The sequence below is a fragment of the Saimiri boliviensis genome, chromosome 16 (genome assembly GCF_048565385.1).
Source record: "Saimiri boliviensis isolate mSaiBol1 chromosome 16, mSaiBol1.pri, whole genome shotgun sequence".
Classification (NCBI taxonomy): domain Eukaryota; kingdom Metazoa; phylum Chordata; class Mammalia; order Primates; family Cebidae; genus Saimiri; species Saimiri boliviensis.
The window spans coordinates 38,358,686-38,370,575 of NC_133464.1; the positions used below are offsets into that span (position 1 = coordinate 38,358,686).

At 37.9% G+C, this 11,890-nt stretch overlaps 1 protein-coding gene across 17 annotated transcripts in view; it reads left to right on the forward strand.

Moving 5' to 3' along the window:
* The window catches only part of KLF12 (KLF transcription factor 12), a 466,131-nt gene extending 454,847 nt beyond the window's left edge, over positions 1 to 11,284 (forward strand). For all 17 annotated transcript variants that reach the window (XM_074387618.1, XM_074387623.1, XM_074387613.1 and 14 more), the window contains one exon: positions 1,692 to 11,284. In XM_074387618.1, the coding sequence (XP_074243719.1) occupies positions 1,692 to 1,873 (182 nt within the window). In that variant the 3' untranslated portion in view covers positions 1,874 to 11,284. The remainder of the gene's footprint in view (positions 1 to 1,691) is intronic.
* The last annotated feature ends 606 nt before the right edge of the window (positions 11,285 to 11,890 follow it).

Below are 11,890 nucleotides of genomic sequence, written 5' to 3' on the forward strand. Positions count from 1 at the left end.
TGTCAATCCAGGCAGTAGGCTTTTTCTTAAAAGGAGCCCTTTCAGAAAAACCTAGAGCAACCTGGGGCCACAATTAGTGCATCAGTATTTCTAGATTTAACAAGCCTGAACTATTCACTGTCTTCTGAAAGGGCTACTTGATCCTGGAAGGATCCACATAGACAGCATTGATTTAACAGTTGAATGAAAAATGCTGGGTCCAGTTCGGTCTAGTTTTCCCATGTAGGCATTACCGGTACACCTCATTTATTGGGTCCTGTAGTTTTCCGTGTATGTTCCTGTGTGTGTGTTGCAGATTTCTTAATACATTCAAGTACTTGCTTGGCAGCTATTCTAGGCTCGAGTGAAACTGAAACAGTAGAGGCAGAATAGTCCAGGATTTCCAAGTGTTCAGAAACTGGTAGAGGAGAAGGGCATCTAAAGAAACCTTTATGGTGTATTGTGATAGGTGATGTAACAGAATAGGAAGCGAATGATCTGGGAGTGCCTAGGAAAGTAACACTAACTCTGTCTGAGGATGTGACAACATTTAGATCGGATAAGCATTATCCTTTCCACTGTAAAATAGTGAAAAGTGCTGGATTGAGAGCCATGCACCTTTTTACTGGCTTTGAGTAATGTTACTACCTTGAGCCTCAGTTTCCTCATCTGTAAAGTGGTGTCAGCAATACTCACTTTGTAGCTTCCTACACGGGGAACAGCGGAGAGCTCCCTTCCCTATCTTAGGCTCTTTTCACCAGAGGCCATGTGTGACCAAGAACACAATGTAGATTGTTGGGTGTAAGGGGCAGAAGAGAGATCAGTTTTTGTGAGGTTGTGCGGGGACAAGCCTCCCATTCTGAATGTGAGCCAGGAAAACAGCATACCTGGGTCAACTATTGTCCCACTCCCCCCGGGAGCTCATTTAGACAATGGATAGTGTATCTTTTCCCAGCACAGCCTTTGCATATTTTACTGTCCTTGCAAGTTGACTAAGGGACCTGGTCAAATTACATACTTCTTTAGACAGCTTTTCTCTGTGATTTTTAGCTTTAGGACCAACGTGATGATTTCTCAGGCCTTACCCCGATTCTTGAGTCCTGTAAACTTTAAGCTATTAAGGTATCTAGGATTTTCCCCCAAAGGACAAGCAAAAAGTAGGTATCTATGAATAATATGTACTTAACACCTGATATCTGAGGGTAATAGAGTACGTTATCTTTTCAATAAAATTTTGTGTATATTCTTGGACATTGTGTTTTAAAATACCCTTAAGCCACCTAAATGATGCACAGTCGGTGGGGGGGGGGAGGGGAGGGGAAGGGGGCAGGCTGAAACAAAGCGTAACTGATTGCCCTTAAGAATTCTTTGTGACTTTCAGCCTTCAAATCAAATCAAACTGGGTAAAGCTTTCGTAATTTCTTTTTAGTCTACTGGTGGTGATATATCCAGTGGCAATCAATTCATGCCTCTTGATATTTTGATGGCAAAGTCTTATGGAAGACACCAGTGTTAACTAGCTTGCCAGATGTCACAGCAGGCAAAACAAGATTGAAACCCTCACCTGTCTGGGATGGTAAGGTTTCCCGATAAAGATTTACCAACTGGAAAATTCATTGAGAACACCAGTTTCCCAACATAGAGCACTGGCTGGTTGTTATGGCAAGGTGATGGATGGAGCGCCAAAGCTTGTGTCTCTTTGTTTCTTCCAGGAGAGAAGCCCTACAAGTGTACCTGGGAGGGCTGCACCTGGAAGTTCGCCCGTTCAGATGAACTGACGAGGCATTACCGCAAACACACGGGAGTGAAGCCATTCAAGTGTGCGGACTGTGATCGCAGCTTTTCCCGGTCAGATCATTTGGCCCTGCACCGCCGGAGGCATATGCTGGTGTGAGGAATGCTACCTGTCCAGCTGAGCGTAAGAGCTGGATCTCTTAGCGGCACCCAATTCAGCAGGGCTGAATCCCCTTCACAGTGTTAACACAAAAGGGCATCACCATCCCACGATGTCTGAAACCAGAGCAGAAAAAGAAGGCACACTTCTTTTGGTCTGAAGGTAACCCCCATCATGACTTCACGAGAACCGTCTTTACGTGGGCCTGGGAGCTCAGTGACGCAAATGCTGAAGAGACAGACATTGTTTTCTGTGCTGTGTCCTCTGCCATTTAAAGATGTTTGTAGCTTGTACATTTTCTGAGCTGTCAGACATTTTGTTATTGATACCTTAAAGGTCACCTACCACAAATTGATGGCTAGAGCAAGACCTTTTAAATTTGGATGAATCTCCCATCATCCCACCCGTTAACCCCTTTTTACAGAAATTTTAGTTACAATCTGAGTAAGCTAGAACACACATCCAATCTGTTACCAGCAAGCAGCATGAAAGTAGAACCGAAGAAGCAGACGGAGAGGTCCCATTACCTGCAAAGAAAGGGCACTCAGGCAGCCCTTTGCAATCGCGATGGTGGCCACTAGATATCACTCGCAACTTGTCATTCTGCCATGCCCTGAAGAAAACCAACATTGAATCTTTCATTTGTTTGTCGTTGATTGTTTTTGTTTTGTTTTGATTCTGTTTTGTTCATCTGTTCGAGCAGAGGGGCAGTTGAAGTCTCGTCCTGGTCTCTGCCCTGGCATGGACTGGCACAGAGGTGTTCTGTAGTTGAATAGGAAGAGCCTGTCTAAAAAAACTACTGCCCCACTTCAAATTGCAGTGTTATGTCACCTAGGCATCATCTCTTCCTGCCCCTAGTATTTGATTACAAGGAACCAGGGGAAAAAAACTTTCTTAGACACACTGGCACCAAGGTAAGAGGTGGGGCTGCCCAGGCAAAGTCAGTGAACATGAAAAATCAGACAAAGCAGAGATGGGAATAATGCGCCTCTTGAGGAGAAAAGCAATAATGAATAAAAGGACTTTCCTACAATAACTTCACTGAGGACTCACGTTACCAATTTTCATACTTACTAAAGGGATTGTAAAAAACACCCCAGCATTTTAGATGTCGTGGTTCCATTTACAGCACTGAGGTCATCTTTCTGCTGTTTGTTGTCCTGCTCGGTTGAGTACCACAATTAAAGATTATGCTCCCCTTTTCTTGTTTGAAAACAGTTATTTGGTGACTAGAAAGGCAAGGGAGGCATAGCTGGGAATTAACTCTTTGGTTAATGGGTCAGTTCTCCTTGGAACTGAAGCAGTGGAAAGAGAATGCTTCCCATAGAAAGCCTGACATGGTGCTAGTTTCCTTTCTTGGAGAGCCAAGGATAAGTTGACTCTCCAATAGGTTCTTCTATACAGATTTCATTTTCTAAACTGTATCAGGACCCATGGTCCTGCACTGGCATCTGCAGGGATATTGAACCCACTCATCCTGTGCGGAGGATGAGAGGAAGGTGTTAGTTCCATCAACCCCCTAAAATTATGAACCTTTTTTGCAACTAGCAAAGTATACAGTAAACAAGCAATACATTACCAACAAGGATTCTTTCAGAAAAATTACCATATTTTTGTGCCCACTACAAGCTGGTTTTTTTTTTCCAGCTTTCTGTGGCTGAGGGGCTTGGTGAGATTTTTTTGTTGTTGTTATTGTTGTTGTTAGAATTTTTTATAGCTTAGATATAAAAGGTCTCCAGCAAAGACCTTTGCAATATATTTTAATTATAAACACTTAATTTTGGGAATTGCACATATTAACCTCACAATATTACTAGCTCATTTTTAAATGTCTGGACATTCTGAAATAATTTCCGGTTGCAGAATTATCCTTTTTAGGATCATCTTCTAATTCAGATAATCTTGTTCTGATGAAGCGAGAACTATGAACATTGAAACAAGGACAATTTGTGTTGGATGGTATTCAAAGGAATTTTTTAAAATGTTAAACAACAGTATAATGATTTTCAGGTCAAATTATGGCTTCAAAAATATGTGCTCTATATTGTCTGCCAGATCTCAAAAATTTATCAGGCAATTTCCCTCCAACAAGGGCTGCAGTTCTAGTGATAAATAGCATCTTCAGCTACACAGTCTACTACTCACCAGCCAGTGGGGTTTTTACCACCTGGAAAGTTTTTTTTTTTTTTTTTTTTTTTTTTTTTTTTTTTTTTTTTTTTTTTTTTTATCTGTACTGTATGGAACTCTTACTTCACATTACCTGTGACCATTCGGAATTAAAAAAAGGTCTCTTGATGCATGCCAGCGTTGGTTACTAGTCAGTGGCAGAGAACACAGACAGGGACACACACAGCCATGAGCCCCCTGGTACTAGACCAGCACCTCATTGGCAAGTAGTTGGCACATCCCTCAAGTGAAGTGTAGATTTGTATTTAGTCCTGCTTGCTCTCATAAAAAGAGCCAGTTCTTTTCTCTGCTGAAAGATGTCTTGAGAGTATTACAGGTATACTTGGTTTTTAGAATTCGTAAAACTGACAGGCAGGGGAAGCTTCCTGAGTGACAGCTTGGTTTAAATTTAGCACAGAACTAAATGAGTTGCACTTTTCTAATAACATAGGATGGATTTGGGGAAGGGAGCATTTTTCCTCATCCTCTGAAAGTGGAGACCAGACTGAGATGGTAAGTTAACTGATAAAACCTGTCAGCATTCCATCATTTTCCCCTTTTGACATATCAGTACTTCTAAGAAGGGATCTAAGCACAAGTAAGTGAATGAGTCCCTGGTCTAGCCTCAGGAACTGAAACTTCCTTGGGGCTTGTCTTGGGACGTGGCAAATTCTCCTTGGTGAGTTTTCTAAAAGTATTTCCCCATGGAAAGGAAAAAGTGGTTTGGGACAGAAAGAAATGGAATGTCTTCAGTCATGAAAAAGCCTCCATTTCATCTCATGTCCATTTCTAGCCTCTTTCAAAAAGCACAGTGCATCATGAGCAACAGAAAAGAAAAAAAAAAAAAAAGCAATAGAATCCTAAAGAACTTATCAGTTGTTCCCTAACTAGAGGCATTCTTTGATTTTAAATTTTAAGCTGTTCAATTTGCAGCTGGGGATATGTGCATGGTTGAGAATGTGTACACATAGAGCGGTTAACAGTTTAAGCAGCTGCAGTAGACCTGATTTTCTGTTTGCAGTATAGAGATTGTTTCAAGGGATTCACATTATTTGGAAAGTTATGATGGTCAGCCTTTAAGGTTTTAAGAATCTCTTTTCATGCTCTGATCTTAAGTTGTTTGGAAAAGATTCATGCTTCTGCATCCACCTCTGTCCTCATCCTGTCGATTGTGTGTAGACTCTGAGAAGCCTGCTTGATAACTTGCTTTAAGTTCTATTAAGGCAGTTAGACTGAGATTTCTAATGACTTTCCCATAAAGATTATACTTCTGTCTGGCATCATTTCTACAAAACACTGTAGGACATTGGTTTTCAAAAGCAGTTGAGTAACAGCAACATACACAACATTTAAAAAAAAGAAGAAAAAAAGAGCACTTTTCATTCACTTGAAAGCTTCAATGGGAAATAGGAAGATGATTGTCAGGGGAAAAACTTACAAAATGCCAGTTCCAGGCGATTAGAAAGGCCGTTTTCATTATGGTTGGAATTTGGAATAGCTTATATAAAGATTGTGTTCATTTTTATACAATTCTTTTTGACTTTAAATTGCCATTTGTGTTTTAAACATAATTCTGCACTTTGAAATCAGCTCATTAGAATGATAACATTTATATGGATAAAGATGCAGTATTCCTTATTCTGTACTTTATTTATTATACTTACCAAAGCTGCAACTGAATAAATCTGGTGAGGTGAGGCCTTCAAATGTATGAATACGCCTTTGTTATGTTGTTATGACTGCTTAAAAATGTAGCCATGATATTGTTCTAAAGGTGTCTTGACATTTATAGTGAGGATTGACAGAAATGAAGCAGTATTAAGAATACCAGCATCCATGTTACAGTCTGCGTATAAGGGACTGAATGTGAGATAACTCTTCCGAATCAGAATAGGCCCAGAAAGCCTTAATAGTCATAGGTCATAAGCCAGTCTCAGATTTCACTCTTCAGTGATGCCTGTCGACTTAGCAGGTAAATGTATTCTAGAATAAAACCTCATTGACTAAATCTCTTCCTTTAGTTTTTCTGAGGTAGTGCATCCCATAAAAAAAAGTCTCTTCAATTTGATTTGGCTTTAGTTTAGAAAAGGGGTTTGGTAAGTCATGTCTTCCATATGACATTTCTACTGATTCCCACACTGCCTTCCACTGAACCTGTACAGACAGGCCCCACACATGCACATGTGTATACACAACTGTATACACAGCAGCCAGTAGGCTAACAAATATCAACAAAGAACTTTTTTAAGAAGAATTTGTAATAATCCATGCTGTCTAGACATGTGAGTTACTTACCTTATTAGGAAATCGGCTTATAGTACTATATATGACTCTGCCTGCATTTTATAGTTAAGAAATGTACATAAAAATTGCTATATTTTCACAGTTTCATTATAGAGTAATATCTGTTTAGTAATCCATGTCCATTGGTACTTTAAATATGCTAATTACTGAGCAATTGCAATAGAAATCCAGATTTTCTTAAGAAAATGAAATAGAAGGATACTGCATCTTTAAAAATAGAGTGAAGATATTTTACTGTATTCGTAACATATGTGATAGTGGAAAAAGTATTTTCAAAACTCACAAATTTTACAGAGGTTGTAAATAGTTTGATGAAGTATGTTGGGGAAAAGAGCTTCTAGTTTTCATCACAATAAAAAGTAAAAACTTGTTCAGATATGCCTTGTATATCTTACACACGATGAGCGATATTGTCATGGGAACTCTGTCCAACCTTGTCAGAGCACATTCTTCATGTTCTGTTCAAAATAGAGTGGCCACTTGTCACTGTTTAGCCAGGATGGTTTAAAATATAATGAAGTCATTTTAAGTTGCAGACAACTGATTCCATACTAGTAATGTCTTTTTCTGAAAAGGGCAAAACAGCTGCACAGCATTTTGCTTGTACAAAAGAGGAGTATCTTACAATTGTTCTCTTTTTTCAGTTATCTCTCTCCTCAACAGAGTGGTTCTTGATGAAACAACTATACAGGTGTTTATTCTTGTGTAATTCCAGAGAGACTGCTTTTAGGTGTAACTACATGTTGACAAGATTAAGTGTTGTGGATATGGCCACATGCTAAATGAATTTATACTGGCAATAGGAATAAGCTAATGCCCATTTTCAGAAATAAATTAAATGCTGAAAGTGCCTGTCAGTAAACATTATGACCAATGAGATCTTCCTATACTTTTACACAGCAATAACTCTTAATAAGACATTAGGGCTTTTTCCTGCACATGGGAACACACACACACACATGCAAACACACACACATGGAGTAAATGCATGGACATAGTAAATCAAATCTGTTCACATGCCACCCAAACAAGCTTTTATATCTTTCAAATGTACCTAATCATGTTTGCATTAACATTTCTTAATTTGATCTTTCTAATTTCCAGATAAAGAGTTGACTGTCATTTGCCCCAAACTTATGGAACAGTATGTATGATTTTGAAAGTTTTGCTCAGTTAAAAACACCAATTTATTTAGAGCAAAAGACTGAAGGGTATTTGTTTGCTTGTTTCATTTTATCCATTCATGTCAAACGCACAAATTCATCTTTACATTTCTTCATTCCCTTTTCCCCTAATATTACCTATTATCATCTAAGAATCATTTGGGAATGCATATTGACAGAATCATTTTTCCCCAAAAAGTCTGTTGAAGTACTACTGACACTTAGTAAGCCTAGCCTTTAACCCATTTTACATTTAGTCCTAAAAATTACCAGTTTTACATTTAGAAGCTCACAGGTTTTTTTCCTGTAATTATTGTACTGCTAAAAGTGGAGTCATGAATAGAAATGTGCAATGAGACTATGTCAATAGACATGAACCCTGGGAATTCTCCAACCCTGCCATCTCAAAGCACAAATTCACCCAAACAAGCTACTGAGGCTATCAGCAAAATTACACTCATGGAGAGTCACACATTGGGTAAGGGCAATTTTAAAAGTAGGACTGTGATTAAACATTCAGGCTTTAGACTTCCGTGATGGACTCAGACCACAGGCCTCAAAAACCAGCCACTGTTTTCTCCTCCCAATGTTAGAAAGAAGGAAAGGGAGAAGATCAGTGTATCAGGATGAGGGGCTAAAATAACCAATTAGGTGTCAAAGGAAAGCTGCTGGGTTCCTTAATCTCACTGAAGTCAAGTCTTCTGACTGGGCTTCTTTCCATGTGTTACCTGAAAATACTAAAGTACCTTGAAAGGTTACACATTCAGCAAACCATGAAAATAATAGCTATTCTTTATAAACACTATGTGCCAAGCACTAGGCTATGCAATTTTTAGATACATTACTTCCAATCTGTACAACATTTCTACATTTTATGGATGGGAAATGAAGGCATGGGAAGTGTGGCTGAGTTGTTCCTGAATGTAGAAATAGTAAATGGCAGAGTAGGAACGTGAAACTGCCTATCTCTGACCTAGAGGCCTGCCTGTAAATTTTCCACTCCACCACACTGCACGTGGGTTTCCTAAAACCACCTTCCCAGATTCCTGACTCTCAGTAATTTTATTATGGACAACATGCATGAGTAGTCATCATATATTTCAAGTGAAATATCGGGACATGATATAACACAAGACTTAACAGTGGTACTGAATATTTGAAATCAGTCCTCTCCTGGAAAATCATGCATGAAGGATTGTTATAAACAAACAATAGCAACCAGTTGTCTCCCTGAACTTCTCACTTTTCTCCTAAATGTCTGGCCTGGAGCTCCAAAATCATCCAAATACTTAGTGGCATTTTAGCCTGAGTACACTTTCTCAGTTCCTCCACTCTTTGTATGCCTTTCCACCAATATAGACATTCTAGAATCTGCCTCAGATGCATCTGAAATGTTCACCCCCATGGACCTAGTTATTAATGTCAGAGCCCACTCTTGCCATTGTTAATGGGGTGGCGATCAAACATTCAGATGACGATCAAGGAGAGATCATGGATAATTCTTTTTCTGATTCCTCGCTTAACAGCTCTGCGTCGGAATGTTTTAAATAGTCTTATAAATAATTTGTTTATAGTATTGTTGTTAGTTTAATTGAATTTTATGTAAGAAGCTGTCCAACATCAGAGAAATGAAATTCCTCCCGCTTTTCTGTGTAGAACAAGGTCTCTGACAGTATTGATTCATGGAAGTACTAATGGACTTAGAAAACATTAAGAGAAGAATGTCATTTCTCATAGCGTTTCTGTTTCTGAAAATGAATCTCCTGAATTATGATCTTTGTCCCTGTTACTTGGCTGGGGAAAGAGATAAAAGCTGTATAAACAAATTCTCTTCCATGCTGAAAGCAAGTGTTCCATGTGCACAGCCTGCTGCAGACTGGGGCTCTTCTCAGTTCATTGGGTTTCACAAGCAATAATTTCTCCACAACAAAAACCACAACTTGAAGTGAGTTGAAAAGAGATGAATAGTGGAAACAGTCACCTCAGTACTTTTTCTTTCTGGATTTCATCTCTAGAAATTTGAAGTGTTTGAGACAAGCGTCCACCCTTTGTGCAAGGCAAGACCCAATGAATGACTCCTTGTGTGAATTATTGCATCTTGTTCCAAAGCAGGTTCACCAAGACTTTCACAGAGATTCATTTCTGTTGAGAAATAAGGGTCAGTAGGAGGATAGAATTTGGATCCAAATCTAGTGATAAAAGTGTCCAAGCAATCAAAAAGTAAGGTATTTTAGGGACATACCAACATCTTCCCTTTTTTGCTAATTTCATGTTCCAAAGATATGGGAAAAAGAAAATCATAGAAAATGCTTTTGCCCTACTTGTGTTCTAGTTTTCCCATGGCAGAATTTTGTAATTACATCCAGACTGTAGTGTATATTTTGTTCCTCAAACTTTATCACATTGGGTGGATATTGTTGAACTGGGGCACTGGTGCCTATATTCAAGGCTCTTTCCTATCAACGTGTCTGTCCACAATTTGTTGTGTTTCAAGCTTCATTTTGAAAACTCACTGTCCCCCCGAGGGATAGTGACTGTATTGTTTTGTTCATGTCTGTGTGGGACACATTGCATCACATGGCAAACCAACTCTCTGTGGATGTGAGATAAGTACTTATAAAACCAGCTTGAAAACATTGTCTTATGTATTATGTCATCCTGCATAATAATGCAATTATGTGTATCATAACATGCTCATTTAAAAAAAAAGAGAAACCAGCAAATTCATGTTTGTCCATAGAAGAATGTACTCAGAACTTTGTGTTGTGAAACGATGAGAACAGACCACCTTGAAGATACCCACCTGCCACTTAAAATGAGTTAGTTATAATTAGTAGTAGTCTAGACGTTCTTGGTGTGTGGGGGTCAATTCTAACGTCATGTTCTTTTGAATAAATCTCTCAGTCATATTTGAAAAAAAAAACATGAAAATAAAGAAAAAATATCATCTTTGGCCAAATCAAGCAGGCATCTTTTTTCTTTTTCTTGACGTTTAACTCATGATACATGGTGATTAGATCACAAGATCTTTTGGTGTAAAAAATAAGGAAACATCTTTAGTTTACAAAACAGTTATTCTAGGCTCGAAGCCTCTGAACAGCAAATTGAATAGATGGGCTGTGTCTGATTTGCTTTATGGATGTAATTTTACAAAAGACTCTTGGGTCTCTGGCCCCAGAGAGTTAAGAGTGCCCAGAGGAGGTCCTACACATTAAAGGATAAAGCCCCCCTGTGATACTGGCAAGCAAATGTGTTGAGTTCTTAAATCTTCATTTGGTGTTCTGTTCAGGATTTTAATTGCAAATGAATTTATTTCTCCAGTTTATCTAAAGATCTAATTTCCCAATAGTTTCCTCTGCATTTATATACTCTGTAGTGTTAAGCAACCCCTGTTATAAGTTTATTAATATTATGTAAGTGTTGTTCTTGTATTTATGTATAGTGTATGTATTGTAAATATACTCAGAGCTTTTTTTCCTTTTACTGTAAAATGGTGATTTTTTTTTTGCCCTATGATAATGTAAAGGGAGACCCTCCTAATGAGATTCTCTCAGAGGATGATTATTCCAGTCTATTCTCAGAGATTTAAATGAACAAGTGTTATTGTTTTTAATGGTGTCTCAGACATATTCTGTTGGTGCATTGCTTTTCTGTATTCAACTTTCCTATGAATTGAGCTGTGAACTGAAATAGAGTTTAAACCTTTAACTGTATGCATTTGTATAATTATCTGAATGAAGGCATGAAGGTTAAATAAAGCATTTTGTATGGAACAAAACTCCCTAACTGACTCAGACACTTTGGAAATCACAGTTATTAACCATTCTAATTAAACCTTTGTTATGAAAAGTTTTACCATTTGTGTATAGTAATTTAAAACACAGAACAAAATAGAGTCTATTCTAAAAAAAAAAAAAAAAAAAAAAAAAAAAAAGCAACATTTTTATTTCCTAACAGCCAGCACAGCACCTAAGGAGGGATTGCTCACTTAATATTTTAATGAATATAAAACTAAAAAGTAGTTCGGAAATGTAAAGTGATATGCAGAATGCATCTTTCAGAGCCCAGAATTGAATCCCTGGAATTATAATTTCTTCACACTTTACATATCCTTTACGTATAAAATGGTTCATCTAGCACATGCTACAGTTAGCTAATTTCTGTCGATTTTTAAAGAAAACCGGGTTATAAAGTCTTTTGAAAATACCATTAATGAGTAAAATATCTTTAAGTAATTGCTCAAATAATCACTTGAAAATCTGTTTAAGTATCTTACTAGTGTCTTTTAATCAGAGAACTAGAAAAATCCATTCTACAAAAGGAATGGTATTAAATACTACTAATAATTATATAGAATGGTGATAGGTGATAGATAATAATTTTT